General features: G+C 41.8%; 2 protein-coding genes across 3 annotated transcripts in view; both read right to left on the bottom strand.

Moving 5' to 3' along the window:
* Positions 1–11,028, bottom strand: part of slc18a2 (solute carrier family 18 member A2) — a 35,362-nt gene extending 24,334 nt beyond the window's left edge. Inside the window, exons 1-3 of one of the 2 annotated variants that reach the window (XM_023963541.1) lie at positions 10,911–11,028; positions 10,640–10,840; positions 4,372–4,708 (exon numbers count right to left, since the gene is read on the bottom strand). In XM_023963541.1, coding sequence (XP_023819309.1) covers positions 4,372–4,708; positions 10,640–10,772 — 470 coding nt within the window. In that variant the 5' untranslated portion in view covers positions 10,773–10,840; positions 10,911–11,028. Of the gene's footprint in view, positions 1–4,371; positions 4,709–10,639 lie in introns of both variants that reach the window. The other variant, XM_004077214.4, reaches the window with a different exon arrangement.
* A 3,560-nt stretch (positions 11,029–14,588) lies between these two features.
* On the bottom strand, positions 14,589–15,727 carry LOC105355752 (protein transport protein SEC31-like). Its single transcript, XM_023963704.1, has 4 exons — positions 15,670–15,727; positions 15,551–15,603; positions 15,150–15,473; positions 14,589–15,089 (listed from the first exon to the last, which is right to left on the bottom strand). The coding sequence occupies exons 1-4, from the start codon at positions 15,693–15,695 to the stop codon at positions 14,641–14,643; spliced, it is 852 nt and encodes a 283-aa protein (XP_023819472.1). The 5' UTR covers positions 15,696–15,727; the 3' UTR covers positions 14,589–14,640.
* Positions 15,728–16,472: the final 745 nt, after the last annotated feature.

The raw sequence follows: 16,472 nt of genomic DNA on the forward strand, positions 1-16,472 counted from the left end.
CAGTCCAAAGGTACGGTCACTCCGGATGATGAATGAAGATGAGGCTATGTAAACACGCATCAACCCAAATTTTGGTCTTCCCTGTCCAGAACCCTCACCTATGATTTGAGTTGTCTTTCTACTCTGTAAAGTTCTGACATGAAATTGTATTGGAAACTTAAACAGATCTGATGACACAAATTCTCTGAGCTCATTCGTATTTGATTCCTGCTTCCTGCGCTGTCAGGTGTGTTTGCTGACGTTAGGTCCTCACGGTGGAGCCGTCTGTGCACAATCACACCAGACTGCATCCAGACATGACTAATCAGGAATTCTGCTTTGCCTAATTCACACACATGCCAGCTTTTACTGTTAATGTGACGTATTTCCACCTGCTACCTTTTCCTCTTACTAACGACAATTTAAAAAGGAAGTCAGCTTCTGTTTCATCTGTTCAGCTTTTCACAAATCAGACAGTAAATTGTGAATTCTGGGAGAAAAATGGACCATAAAAACCAACATTTTTTTACTTGGATCAGGACACTTTGAAGGGATTTCATGTGACACATCACTGAAGGACAACAAAGTTTTGCTGCAACTTTTTTTTCCGATAAAATATTTGCAGGTGTTGGATAGATAGAAGACAAATAAAAAACAATTTTCAACCGCAGTCTTCTTGGTTTGATGAAGTTGACAGAGGCCGTCACAGATATTATAAGGAAAAGAAAGTAGACCACAAAAAACAGCCACAGCAGTAACCTAATGCTCTTTACTGTGGCTGCTATGACAGCAGATTATGCAACACTATTAGAAAAAAAGACCATCTTTTTCTTTAAAATAGGTTGGTTGCAGTTCTTGGCTGCCCTATAGAGTTAGACCTTGTGAATATTTCTCCTTAAATCTCTGAAGCTTTAGTCATCACTGCCCTAACAGTTGAACACGGGCTGTCTGCAGGCAAAAAATGTGCAAACATGGAAGCAGGTGGACCGCATGAAATGTCAAAGTTGTAGACAGATTTTATTTCTTTTTTCAAGCCTTCGACCCCTGCGCAAGGGGCCCGTTCAAGTGATAAGTGCACGCTCTGTGCTTGCAGCCTGACGGTTAGAATAAAAAAATTATATAATCAATCAGGGTGTAGTTTGTTTGGGCATTTACATATCACAATATCACATACACAGCCCGCATTAGCACACCGTCATTAATCAAATCAAATCAAATCAAACTTTATTTATAAAATAGCGCTTCTCATGCACTTTGTGCAGCTCGAAGCGCTTTAACACTAAAAACAGTAAACACACAACATTACAATAAAAACCCCAACCCACCCTTCACCCTTCCCACTCCCCTCCATTAAACCACATGACCCATGGCTCCCACGTACAATGAAATATGACTATGTAACTGTAAAAGAATAAATAAATAAATAAATAAACAAGTATGGCTTAGCTCTGCTGTGAGGAAACAGTATCTGGGAATCCTTTCATACCAGGAGCCAGCCCGGCCACCGGAACATCGCCACAGTGCCCACCCAGACCGGGACAACACCGGGGTCCCCCTCACAGCCAAAAGCTGTAAAATTAGACCCCAGCCGCCCCAGCAAGGGCAACAACTGCAGCAACAACCGCTGACCAAGCCGGCAAGCCCTGGAGGAAAAGATCCCCTCAAGAAACACTGGGGCTAAAATCATAAGATGCTAAAATTAAAAACATAAAAAAGAAAAAACATAAAATTGAAAATAAGATGCATAAAATTAAAATAAATACATAAATAAAATAGCCTATACTAAAACTAATAGAATAAATTAGCAGTTAAAATCAACTAAAAGCTAAATTAAAAAGGTGGGTCTTGAGCCTCTTCTTAAAAACCTCTACTGTCTCTGCGGCCCTGAGGCTCTCCGGAAGGCCGTTCCACAGGCGAGGACCGTGATGGCAGAACGAAGCCTCACCATAAGTTTTGGTCCTCACCTTGGGAACAACTAAGAGGCCAGTACCGGAAGACCTCAAGGTCCGCGAGGGCTCATATTTTAAAAGAATATCATTTAAATAAGAAGGCCCAAGACCATAAAAACATTTATAAACCATTAAAAGAATTTTAAAATCAATCCTGAAACGCACAGGGAGCCAATGCAGCGATTTTAAAACCGGTGTAATGTGTTCCCGCCCTCTGGTTCTCGTCAGAACTCGTGCCGCTGAGTTCTGTAGAAGTTGTAAGTTTGAAAGAGACTTTTTGGGTAAACCAGAGAGCAGGGCATTAAGGAGTCACTGCGCACCTTACCAACAACTAGAGTGCAGCGTAGGTGCACTGAACAACAGCATCACCCAAACATACCACACGTATGACAATGGTACGTTCCATTTCCATGAAGTCCCTTGAGGTGGACATATGAGTACCATGCCTCATAGGACCCTCGTACACATGCATATACAACTATGTCTTAAGGAAGGTGCGTGATTGATGCAAGTAAATATCCCTCACTGTGAAAGGGTAATTTCTTTTTTTTTTTTCAACTTGTCCTGTCCAACATCTGAGCAGACAGATAGGAGCTGAAGGCCTCTTGTGTTGGACATATTTTACTGTTGCAACAGGGGGTTGTGGAACTTCTGACACACAAGGTGTGTATTTGTATGAACCCCTTTTGTAATTTAGGATAAACTTTATTTATGCTGATTACATTTGGGTCATTTTTTGGAAAGGAAAAGAAGATGAAAGAAGGGAGGGATGTTGGAGACAGGGGGTAAGGGCACAGAAGAAAGGGGGAAAAGGGGAGCTCAGGAAATCTGGAGGATGACTACAGAGGTGATGGGGGGGGGGGGGGGTTAAAATCATTAAGCAACAAGATGCTGGATTATCATCATTACTGTCTGGTGGGAATGTTAGTCAAAAGGGGCGGGGCCAGTCCACACACATTCTCAGGGGTTGCAAACATACCTGTTGGCTTCAAAAGCCTTTACACACAATCATGTCAACATGTACTACAGTTCACACGCACATGAGCATGCAAACCAACACATTTAAAGCATTTCATTCTGTCACACACACTATTTGTGCAAAAGTAAGCTGACACCTGTGCTTAAGACCCCTGCTGAAGCGGTAGCGGTAGCCAGGGCCCCCTGAGACCGGCACGGTACAGCAGATAGAGGAAATCAACATGTACTCTTTTTTTGGTTGTGTTTCCTGGGATACTGTTTGAATTTAGACTAAATGAGGTTTTTTCTGTGGCGAAACAGAAAATTTCTTTGACTAAAGTCCAGACTTTGAGCAGAACCTTCATTTATGTTTTTGATTTATACAAATGTAAAATTGCTGCAGAGTTGATAGAAAACATGCTCCTGGAGTTTGTAGAATGAATGGCTCCAGACCAACACCATCACACTACTACCACCATTTACTAGAATTATTATGATGTTTTTTTCTGGATGGGAAAACTCCCCTTGTGTCTTCTTAGTTCCTTGTCTATTTGCTTGAAAGTTTATATGCCAATGTTTCTATTAAACGTCAGATGAGACTTTGTGTGATTTCTTTATGGATCCATTTTAGTTCAAAAGTCTCTTTCTGAATATGTAATCATGAACTCTGACTTTACATGAGTCGAGTTAGGCTTTTTTCTATGTCCTATTTCTTTGAAGATCTTCTTAATGAGTCTGTCATGATTTGAAGTTGTTGTCTTGTTTTTGGTCCTTGTTCTGTCTTGTTTCTGTTTCCTGTTTTATTTTGAAAGTCTCCTGTCTTGTCTGGTTTCTTGAGTTTTACTTCCTTTGGTCCCCATCAGCCCTGATCGTGTCCACCTGTGTCTTGTCTGCCCTGTCTGTATTTAAGTCTTGTCTCTGCCCTCCTCCTGTGTTGGTCCATTAGTATTCCTGTTCTGGTGTTCATGCCATGTCATGCCCTGTTCCTCGTTCCTTGTCCCTCGCCACGCCACAGTGAGTTTTCGTTTGGTTTTTGTCATCCTGCTCTGCAGCGCTTTTTGTTTGTTCTTTTTGTGCATTAAAACCCACTAGCCCTGATCCTTGCCTCCTGCCTCTGCATCTGGGTCCAACCGGCTCTCGAGCCACCTCACCGTGACAGAGTCCTTGTTATATTCTTGGACTGATATTCTTGTTCTTACTACAAAAGTTCTTCAGTTTTCCAAGTTTTATTGATGAGTGGATATTGACTTGTATAGTGGTTTTCTGAACTCTCAAAGAATTAAAAATGGTTTTGTAGCTCTTTCTGATGAAAACATGTCATGAACCTTGTTTTTAGCTCATCTTAAACTTCTTTGGATGTGTTGTTTTATATTTATCTTTTTTTGTTACCATAAGGCTGAAAGATGTCCCTTCAGTGTTTTCAGAGAAATTCACAAAAAAAAGGTAAACAACTCTGCTTCAGGATGAAAATGAGGTAAAAGCCCACCTGTTTGTGAGAGGTCCGATGAAGGGGTTGGTCACAAGTTGCACAGTGGCTTTGGAAGCAAACAACATTCCGACCTTGACGTTCTCATTGAGGAGCCTGCTGCTGGACTGGGGGCAGTCGGAAGAGTTCTGCTGCAGCTTTGTAACCACTAGAGTTGGAGGAACTGGGTCAGCAGGCCTGGTTGTGAAGTTGGAGCTTGACAGTCTGATGGAGTTGTCATACAAAGACACAATCGTGTGGAAAGATCCCTCTGGACCCTTTTGTGACAGGCTGTCGTTCCTTAGCGCCACATCCGCTGACTCATCCAGATTGTACAGATAGCTGGGAATGATGGGAACTGGTGAACATGTGAGAAAAAGGAAAAAAAAATGTTGTGGTAAGGAATAGGTGGCACAGTTTAACCACAAACCATCATTAGGTTTTGAAGAAGATCTAAGAAGATTGCGGGCCCCAGAACATCAAAACATCCAAGCTGTGACTGAATGGTTGGACCATAAGAGGCGCTACGGCACACATCAATATTTCAGCAAAAAGCTCCAAACCTTTACCAGCTGGAGCTATAAAAAGTCATCAACTATGGATAACGTGTTACAGCAGAACCTCTGCCATTAGCATGCTTTACCTCTTGTCTCATAATTTAAGTTAAGTTTAAGTTACCGGTGAAACCACCCACTTCTGTCTACTTGATCTTTCTTTATTTTAATTTTTTGTCACACTTTTAGTTTCCTATAGATTACAGGCCATCTAATATTTATCAATCCTGGTCCATGCCTAATGAGTACACAACAAACGTAAAGGTCTCAATCATTCTGATGAATCTTTAAAACAAATTCCAATTTATTTTAAAGTCGCACTCTGATCATCCTTTCATCTATTCTCACATTTTTTCCAGCTCTCTTTTAATTGGAATTATGCCAAATTTAGCCAAAATCCAAAAACCTGGGTCATTTTCTAGGTCATAGTTTCTGCAGAGCAGCAGTAGTTTATTAGAAATTCACATCTGAGTTGTGGGCGGAAGCGTTGGTGCAGAGTGAACCTGCCACCATTTCCCATGATCCATTAGTTTAAACACCCTCCCGCTGCCTTACAGCCCATCAAAACCAAAACCTAACATTACCAGTGCAACAAAAACGGCGATCAACATCAGAGATTTCAAGCCGTACTTTCAAGTCAGATTCCCCCTCAGACGAGGAACGCAAAGGCGTACGTGGATCTGTCTGCAAGTGGATGCATCAGAATGGAGCCGAGCAAGGAGGTTGTGGCATGTCGATTGTAGATTTATGTAACTACAGGCTTTTTCAAACAGGCTTTTTTTGTCTGCTCCTGATTCACAGCAATTCAAATACATACCGTACTCAAAAAACACAATTTTAATCTGAATTTTTTTCATGCATGTCCTCCATCATCAAGAAAATGTTACAAGAACATGTTCAAAACAGCAAAAACACAATTTTCATTAAGTTGGGTCTCTAAAGGCTTGTGTTGCAGATTAAGTGAGTGGGACTTTTGCAATTTCATAATGCTTAAACAGAATTACCTTAGTTCATTACATTTTTGCTAATGAGCCAGAGGCAACCTATAAATGTTTGCTCAAAGTGCCATTAAACAACAGGCATCTCTACTAACCTCAAGCATTTTTTTCTTCAATTTATCGTGCCGGACAAATGGCAAGACAGACTGCATCCTTTTACTACAACTGTTGGAGAATTTTTTACAGCAGTGCCAGAGAATCCTAATACTTTATTTTTCCCAGGGGAAAATTGTGTTTTTGGCAGAGGTACGACTACCAAACATGAATCAAACAAAGAAAAAGCTACCTATGGTCCAGTTAGAGTGCTGTGCAAATGATCAGTGTGTCTTAGTTTAGCTGTCCATGTGCTCCTGTATTGGACAAGGAGCTGATGGAGAGGACAGGTGGCGTCAGTTTTTAAAGAATCCTTCACTCCATCACTGTCTACAAGTAAATCCAGTTTCACTCCCACCTCACAGATCAGTTTATTTGTTCCGTTTGACTCTGCGGCATTCAGCCTGCTGCCTCAGCAAATCACAGCAAACAAGATGAGGTTAAAATGCTGAAAACGTCTGAGACACCTACCGACCATTTTTCTACACAGGTACTAGTTACTAGTGTAACAGAACCATAGAAAACTACAAAGACACAAAAAATATCATCAGCATGCTTTCAGCAATCACACATTCTAGTGTTGTGATTTGTCTTGTTTGACTCTGTTTTTTCAGTTAGTAGTGTTCCTTGCAGGTCTGCTCTCCCATCAGACCAGCAGCCGTTTCCTGTCACAAATTCCTGCACGTGTTCTCTGTCAGCTTTAGCTGTTCGCTAACCTGTTTGTTGAATGTTTTTAGTTGGGAGTATGGGGTCTGGGGAGCCTTAGGGCTGTCTGGTCTCTGTATTGGTCTGGTCTCCTTGCCTCTGGTGGTGGGCGGGCGCCTGTGTTTGGCAGCGGAGCCGCCACCAGTGTGTGAATGTGTGAGTGAATGTGTGTGTGACTGGGTGAATGGGTCTGTGACTGTAAAGCGCTTTGTCCTTGTGGGAAGAAAGGCGCTATATAAGTATACGCCATTTAGCATTTACCATTTGTATGACCGAAGCAGGAGCTTGTTTTCTAACAGCCCGCAGTAAGTCACCGGTTCTGTTCATAATCTTTACCGACAGACTTTCTAGACGCAGCCAGGGCCTGGACAGGGTCTGATTTGAGGACCACAAGATTTACTCTCTGCTCTTTGCCAATGATGTTGTCCTGTTGGCTTCATCAAGCCAGGCCCTCTACCATGCATTGGGGCAATTCGCGGCTGCGTGTGAAGCTATGTCTGTGGCCATGGTCCTCTACCCGAAAACGGTAGTTTGTCCTCTCTGGGGGAGTAGAAGTTTAAGTATCTTGAGGTCTTGTTCGTGAGTGAGGGAAGACCAGATCGTGAAATCAGCAGGCGGATTGGTGTGGCATCCACCATTATGCGTCCTCTGTACTAGTCCGTTGTGGTGAAGAGAAAGCTGAGCCAAAAAGCAAAGCTCTTAATTTACCAGTCGATCTTTGTTCCAACACTCAAATATGGTCATGAGCTACGGGTCATGACCGAAAGAACGAGGTCCCAAATGCAAGAGGATGAAATGAGCTTCCTCTGTGGGGTGGCTGGGCGTTCCTTAGAGATAGGGTGAGAAGCTTGGTCACCCGGAGAGTTTGGAGTAGACAGGAGAGGGAAGTCTAGGTATTTTTGATTTAGACTGCTGCCCCTGCAACCCGGTCCTGGATTAGCGGATGTGATGTTTTAATGTAGTTACTATTTTTAAGTCCTATATCAGTGACTTAAGTAGCAGTTCACCCTTTCAGAGTGGTTCTCCATTTTTAATCCTGGATGTTACTGCAGTCCAAATCAAGCCATGTTCAGGTTACCTGAAGCTTCCACCTGTCTGCTCTAAAGAAAATGTTTCTACAGTTGTCTGTTCCAGTATGATCTCCAGAACGCTGCTGTTCCTCTCTGTCTGTCTTAGTGAACTTCTAAGATGCTTCTCTGCCAACCTGACAAAAGAGCTGCATCAGAACTGCTTCCTTAGAGCACACAAGCAGGAAGAGGATTGTTTCAGTGGAGGTGAGTCATGCTAATGAGCAGGATGAGGAGCATCACAGTCATTCTTCCATGTCTTTCAGCTGCTCCATTCAGGCGTCGCCACATCCGTTGAATCACTCTCCACCATCTAATCCTCTCCTCCGTGTCCTTCTCACCGACATAATCATGCGTCCTCCTTGACTACAACCATGAACATCCTCTTTGGTCTTCCTCCACTTCTTGTTGTTGGATCTGCAAACCTCAGTGTCCTTTTGCCAACATCATTATCGTTCCTCATCTCAGTGTGTCCAAATCATCTTAATCTACCTCCATGCATTTTTCTCCATCATTTTTTCCTCTGATGGCTTCATTTCTGATTCTATCCATCCTGGTCACTCCCAAAGAAAATCTCAACATCTTCATTTCTGCTACCCCCAGCTCTGTCTCTGCATCATAGTCTCTAAACCAACAACATGGCTGCTCTCACCCCCTTTACTTTCATTCTTGATTGCACTCTTTAGTCACACATCACATTTGAAAGCTTCCTCCACCCGTACCTACCTATTTGCACACACCTTTTCACCTCTTTACCAAACTCTTTGTTGCTCTGGACTGTTGTCTAAAAGTCCTTTACCTCCTTCCCTCTGCTCCCTGTAACCTCAGTTCCACTTAAATATCTCTTTTTTACACAGATAATCTGTCTTGCTTCAGAAGACCTTCATTCCGCTCCTTTTTTTGAGGAAAACTCCACCTCTTTGAATGGTCCTCCACTTGTTCCTTGTCATCAACATTATGATCTACTACAGAGAAAGGTTAGAGGAGGATGACCGTACCAGTGATCAACTCAAAACTAGCAGTTTTAAGAGAATTGCTTAGACAATCCTCTTCCTGTATGTTTAGTGATATCTCTGGAGGAAAGTCTTTTTTTTTTTGCTTTTCAGACTTCACTCAACATCATCACATTAGATTTTTCCACACCACAGAGTATGTTTGCTTTATGGTAATCAATTATGCAAAATATTTCGTTTTTTGTCGCTCTGAGTTCCTTAGTGGACTTTTTTTTTTTTTGCCAGAAATGTTTTTATAACTTTATCGACTTAATCAATTAATCTATTTTTATTCCTACGATCTAACCAGATCAATCTGTCTGAGGAAAGTTGTTAATGCAATTAAATCAAATCAACATTCACCATTGAAATTAATTTATAATTGTGACAAATTGATTGGCTGTATTGGAAAATATCATTTGGACTGAGGCATTATATATGTTTATTTTACTGTTACATGAAAATGACTAAGTGCATCACAGCAGACAACACACATAAGTGCAGCCAAAACTGAGCATCATTCAAGTTCGTGTGGAAACAGTTTGAATTTAACAAAAACTTTTTATTTTACACATGTCCTCCTTGTTTATTTATGTTTATCAAACACATGTGACCATACAGTGTGGTAGAATGTTCTAAAAATTCAAGATTCTTTATTTTCATTTCACCACAGGGATAAAACGAAATTTGTGTCTCTGGTCCCGGGCCAGCCGTTTACAGTGGGAAGGACAGAAAGTAAGAGACAATATGATATATTATGATTCCTATTGAGTTTTCCACAGAGGAGAATGTGTCGCACAGTCCCATGATTATTTCACGGTCCTATAATTATTGCACAGAAATGAGCACAATTAGCGCTTTGGATTATTTTAATGTGGAAACCAACAGTGGACTAAAATGTGAATGGATTTGCCATTAATTTTTGTTTACATGTTTGTTTGTACATATTTAAATTTAGACTTGATTATCTTGCAAGAAATACAATGAATCTGGAATCTTCACCTACACTGTTCAGTATTCAAGTATTTATCTCTGAGTCACACTGGTTGAATTTTTTTATTTTTGTTTTATTTTTTTCAACACTGGTTGAAGTTTTGACTCAAGATGTCCTGGATCGAATTTAGTTCAGTGAATCAGATCGATAAAAATGAACCAATACCATGAATCGGATCCTCGACCACAAATTATGATATGAACTGAATCGTCGTTAAAAAGAATCGCTACACCCCTGGTTTCTTTTTAACATTTAAATTAGAACGTTTCGTTAATCAAACATTTGCAGTTATGAATTCCTGAACTGATATGCATAAATATAAACGTTTAAAGATTTTGAGTTTAGTGTCAGCAAAAACAACAAATGTAAATGTTTGTCAATTCAGTCATTGGAAATATTAATATTTAGCTAAAAACAAGGTCCTTCTTTAAAAAAATGAGCTGGCAAAGCACACTTATGCATTACAAAATACAGAAATAAAGAGCTAAAAGGAAAGAGACATCTTTAAAATCTAAACTGGCACTTGAACTTTCTAAGACATATTAGCTACTCCATATGATTTGATTTGTTTTGTTAAAATATGTTATTTTATTCAAACTATGCGTGTGTTTTTTTTACCTCATGGAATCAAATTTCGATTCGTATTAAAATATGCTTTTATGTTGGATTGAATAAAGCAGTTTGTTTGACTTTGTAAATGATACCTGCCTTTTATAAGCCTTTGTTTGCAGAACAAAAGAACCTAAACGCAGATGCATCAGAGCGCACTGGACAAAATGTCCACTACTCTGCACCAATACATCACCAAAGTCTTCACTTTTGCCGACTGCGCGGCAGCTCGCGCGCTATAGGTGCGCAAAGAGGAAAAGTTGAGGAGCGCACCTACCAACCACAGTCAGCAGCATGTTGTCCAGCAGCAGAGCCACGAAAACTATGAAGAGAATCAGCTTCCGAGACTGGCGCTCCTCTCGGAGCCACTGGATCAGTCTGAACTGGCGCAGCGCATCCAGGACCCCCATGGCGCGGTCCTCAGAGCCCAGGGAGGTCCTACAGGGTCAGAGGGGCCGCTTGAAAAATCCTGCAGGAACTGGGGGTTTAAAAAAAAAAAAGCTAAAATGAGCGCTTTACTGATGAGGAGCAGAGAAGCGACGTCCTACCTAAGGCGCAGACGCAGCAGCTGAGCGGCCGCAGCGCGGATGAAGGCTTTCTATGGCACGAGCCGCCGCTGACGTCACAGCCCCTTTCTTCCAGTCAGTGCCCTCTCCAAACAGACATACCACACATCCCGCATGAGACCCGCAACAATGGACCTTAGACAGCAAACAGGAGAGTCCTCACGACAACCGGATGAGAACCTGACCCAAACTAGATCAGAACCAGAGAGGGACACGAGAATCAGTCGTTAACATTGAGATCAAATGGATATCAATCTTCTTCTCTTTTTTTTTTAGTTAAAAACAAAAAATAAATACATTTATTCATATTCAGATTGCCTAGAAACCAAGCAAAAAAAGTAGTTAGTATTACCGCGGTGCAGTTAGTTTTAGGTTGGAAATTCGACAGACATTCAGCCCAAATCCCCGGCAGTGACTTTAGGGACCGTCAACAAACTAACGAGTGCATGATTTAGTGAAGATAGTAGTTGACATCTAATATAAACTAAATGCTTTGCAAAATGAAATGAAATAAAATAAAACATTTCCTCGTGTTGTGCTTAAACGACGAGGAATGTTTCTATAAGAAAAATGGTTTAAAGTTAGTTTTCTGATTTCTTTTCAATAGCTTCCAAACGATGATCAGAGTGGAGTTTTAAGAATTATAATGTGTGATGATGCAAATTTTCTGTTTGTTTTGTTTGAACCAGAAAACAATAGCTGCTGAGCAGAAGGTTGAATCTATATTATGATCCATAAATTGCATGGCTTTTCTGTATTATTTTAATCTTCTTACTCATTGTATATGTCTTTCAGAGTCTAATAAATTAGTCAGTCTGAAGTGTGTCAGTAAAGGTTACACAAAAGGTTTCTGATTTCAGCTTTGCTCTCACGTCGATCCTTCAACTCTTTTTTTAAAAAAAGCGCACATTTTCAAACTAAAGTTCAGACTAATGAAGCTTTTCAGATTGTTATGGCTGCTTACACTGCCACCCCATCAGGGTAGTAACAACTGCACCATACTACAGATATTCTCTCAGTTCAAATTGATTATTTTGCAAAAATAAGACCCATATAAAACATGCAACTGTTTGATTTATAACATAACATTTGATAACACATATTTCAAGATGTATTTCAATTTACTTTCATTTATTTAATGTTATGTTGTCTTTACATTACCGGTGCTGAGGGGACCCCTGTGACTGCTGATGCTGCTGCTGCTGCCATCTGCTGCTGGAACATCCAGTCAGGCCTGACACAACATTGCATGCCAGTCAGCAAAAGCCTTATATTCAGCAGGCAGCTAATTGGACTGTTCTCTCCCAGAGGAGAACAAAAAATGTTTATGCCTAAAGTTGATTTACTTTAAATTTTACTTGATGTTCATTAGCTTCGTTATTTTCGTAAGTTTATTTACCATAGGAAATGTTAAACTGTTTGTTTGCTGTATTCTGTAGGTTTTAGCTTCCCAGGCAGCAAAGCCAAGTAGCCCCCTGTGCCCACTTTTCTTCAAACTTTTGAAACCACATGGGGCACTTGGCCATGCTGGCTGGGTTGTCTTAGTCTTTTTTAGTCCCCCCTTGTTTGTCTAGTTGTTCTGATCAGCCACTGTGCATGTTCCCTTGTGTTTCCAATTAGGTAGGTCAGTCTAATATCGTTTGTTTGTCTCTTCAATGTAGTCAAGAGGGGGCCCAACCCAGGATCTCATTGTGGTGAAGAAGATGAAGAAAGAAAGGGCAAAGGCAGAAAACAGGACAAACTGTTGGAAGCTGAAAAAGGAAGAAAATAAAAAGCCAGACAAGGGGTTTATGATGGCTTGCATGCTATGGTTGGATAGTGCAGTGGATCAGGCGGTTGGTCCTGATGATAAATACCTGTGGAGGTATGGATGTGTCTAAGAGAGATGGTAGTGGAGTTTTTGATTGGGTTGTTCAACAGGATCTTAGGTGGTGAGAAGATGCCAGAGGACTGGAGGAGGAATGTGATGGTGCCCATTTTTAAGAATAAGGGAGATGTGCAAAGTTGTGGCAACAACACAGGAATAAAGTTAATGAGTCACACAATGAAGTCATGGGAAAGAGTGATTGAAGCTAGACTAAGAGCAGAAATGAACATTTGTGAACAACAGTATGGTTTCATGCCAAACAAGAGCACTGAAGATGCAATATTTGGCATAAGTGCGTTGAAAAGTACAGAGAAGTTCAGAGAGAGCTTCACTGTGTCTTTGAAGATCTGGAAAAGGTTTATGACAGGGTGACAGAGAAGAACTGGGGTATTGTATGAGGAAGTCTGGAGTGACAGAGGAACATGTTGGTGGTGAGGCGTACTGTAGGGACACTATAGGGGTGATAGAGGAGTTCAAGGTGTAAGTGGGATTACATCAGGGGTCTTCTCTGAGCCCCTTCCTGTTTGCAATGGTGATATGAAGTATCTAGGGTCGAGTCCAGAGGAATGGAGAGTCTGGAAAAGAAGGGAAGACGCGAGTGCAGGCAAGTTGGAATGGGTGGAGAAAAGTGCCAGTTGTGATGTGTGATAGAAGAGTTTCAGTTCAAATGAAAGGAAAGATGGGAAAAAAACTGTGGTGAGAGCAGCCATGTTGTTGGGCCTAGAGACAGTGGCACTAAGGAAAAGACAGGAAGAAGAACTGGAGGTAGCAGAGATGAAGATGCTGAGGTTCTCTTTGGGATGGATCAGTAATGAGGACACCAGAGGGACAGAACATGATAGAGGTTTTGGAGATAAAGTCCAGGCGGCCAGATTGTGATGGATCAGACCTGTTCAGAGGAGAGAATAAATATAATGTAGAAGGATGCTGAGTCTAGAGCTGCCAGGCAAGAGGTCTAGAGGAAGACCAAAGAGGAGGTTTCTGGATGCAGCGAACGAAGACATGAATGTAGCTGGTGTTGGAGTAGAGGATGCAGAAGACGGGGTTAGATGGAGGAAGCTGATTTGCTGTGGTGACCCCTGAAGGGAAAAGCCGAAACGAAAAAAAATTGTTTTAGACGCAACCCTATTGCCTAGACAGTTACAAAATTAAAAGAAACCCAGGCATGCTGTGCTTTCTGTGGAAGCCTGAAGGCAACCTGTAATAGAAAAAGATTCTATTAAACAAAGATTCTATACATTAAGTAAAACCAAAGAGGGAGAAACAAAACAGCAGCTGTAAAAAAACGATTTGGCAACAGTTCTAGGTTTAATTTCTCTTTTTATTCAAGTTTCAAATTAATTTTCCAAATCTTGCACTGCCTATTTTTGAAATATACTGGTTTTTATTCATTTCAATCTGAAACCGTTTTGACCCCATAGTTTCTTTTAAGGTTTAATGTCTAGTAGCATTATATTTGGATTAACCACTTGGGGGCGACATTTCCTCTCAAATTAAAACTCGAGGATGCAACTGGTACTTCAGAATCAGCTTTATTGGCCAAGAACTAGTCCACACAAGGAATTTGGCTATAGTGTCTTATGTAAAAAGGACAGTGAAGACAAAGACAGAGACAGGACAGAAGATAACAGCAAGTTTTGGAATACAATCTTTTATCAAATAAAAACAAATTTTTGATCTGCAAAACTCAAACATTTGGGAAAATGTAAGATTTTCTAGAGATGGATATTGGTTGGGTCTTTACTGATCCAATTTCCCATTCCAGTGAAACAAAAATAAACAGAAAGCCATGATTATGTTAAAGCATTTTATTCTACAATCAAGCACAACTCAACCATAGCATTACTAGCTGTAGAGCTTCTGCTGAAGCTGCTGCTGTTGAGGACCTTGGTCTTCAGAAACATGCTCCTTCAAGTAGTGGATGGATTGGTAGTAGTCTTTGCCCTTCTCATGGTTCTGGCTGAAGGTGGTGTAGGTGCCAGGAGGGTACAGACCATACAGGAGCCTGTAGTCAAAGCCAGGATAAGGAGAACCCCAGAAACCACCAAGTCCTTGGCCTGGAACAAGCACACTGGTGAAAGCAGCTCCAGGCTGCACGGGCTCAGCCGGGTAACCAAACTCTTCCGTCTGCTGCTGGTAGTTGCCAAGTTCAGCTTCCTTCACAATATTGGAGGTCTCTCCAGACTGGAGGACAGGTCCAGGCTGAGGTTGAGGGGCTGGTGGGAGAAATTCCCCAGGTCCCATGGCTTCAGCTTGTTCAGAAAAAGTTGGGGGAGCAACTACCCACCTAGTTTCTGCAAAGAGAAAATCAGTTCAGATTTTGTCCAGTGTAGGAATTACATTAGCTTAGTTACCTGGCATGCCAGCTTGAGCCCCTCCAGGCTGTGGGGAAACCACTGCAGGCTGAGAGACAGGAGCATTGTAAAACACTGCAGCAGGAAGTTCAGTCTGGACAGGCAGGGAAGCTACAGAATACCCCTCCACAGGCATGACAGAGCCTTGACCAGCTGATGGAGCTGCAGGAACAAACTGAACAAGGTTCAGATCCTGCATTGGTGAGTAAACTGGCTGAGAGACACCGCCTGCAAAGGAGCTCCGAAATGGTGCAGAGTGGCTCCTCTCCACTGTTCTGTAGGAACCTGCAGAATTTGTGCTGCCGCCATCTGTGGCCTTTGAGCCTAAAAGCCAAGAGACACATTTACAAACAAACTGGCATATTTCTGACCACAGCTGCAACACAAAAATGAAGCATTACCTTTGGCAGGAAAGCCACAGGACTCTGAAACCAGCAATGCAAGAAAGGAAACCCTAGAAATGAGAAAAGCATTAAAACTCATGCCAATACCCAAACTAGGGCCAAGACTCTGTTCCTACCTCAGGAAGCACCTCACAGACTCCATAGTGAGCACCAGAGTATGGAAAACCTTAGTGAGTGAGGGGTTATAAATGTGAGCAGACCAATACTGACCAATCCCAGCCTAACGAGCAAATAACAGACAGCTGCAGGTGAGATCAGCATCAGGCCTCACCTGAGTTAAAAAATAAAACTGAGTATAAAACAATCTCTATGAGAAGACAGTGTCAGAAAAGTATGAACATTTATGAAGCAAAAGCCTTTTTTGCATAACTTGTGATAAAAAATGTCAGTCTTCCTCAATGCTTCACTGAAGAACAGATGATCCAGAAATTGAGCTCCTCTAACATCTTTATGAGTTTGGTTACCACAGTCACAAGCTGCTTCATTGTTTTCCTGTTGGAGATCAATTTTTTATGTATTTTGTATTTGGTTCATTTCAAGCATTCAAAACAGAAAATACCAATGAAGACAATAAAAAGATTTCTGTCCATCCATCTTCTTCCACTCATCCGGGACCGGGTAGTGGGGGCAGCAGTCTAAGCAATGATGCCCAGACTTCCCTCTCCCAGACCACCTCTTCCAGCTTCTTTAGGGCGACCCTGAGATGTTTCCAGGCCAGCCAAGACACGTAGTCTCTCCAACGTGTCCTGGGTGTTTCCCGGGGCCTCCACAAAGTGGGACAGGCCTGGAACACCTCCTCAGGGAGGCGTCCAGAGGCATCAGAATCACGTGGCCCTTCTCAGTGTGGAGGAACAGCGGTTTTACTCTGAGCTTCTCACCCTATGTCTAACGGTGCGGCAAGCCATCCTGCAGAGGAAGA

This window comes from Oryzias latipes, chromosome 15 (genome assembly GCF_002234675.1).
Source record: "Oryzias latipes chromosome 15, ASM223467v1".
Lineage (NCBI taxonomy): Eukaryota > Metazoa > Chordata > Actinopteri > Beloniformes > Adrianichthyidae > Oryzias > Oryzias latipes.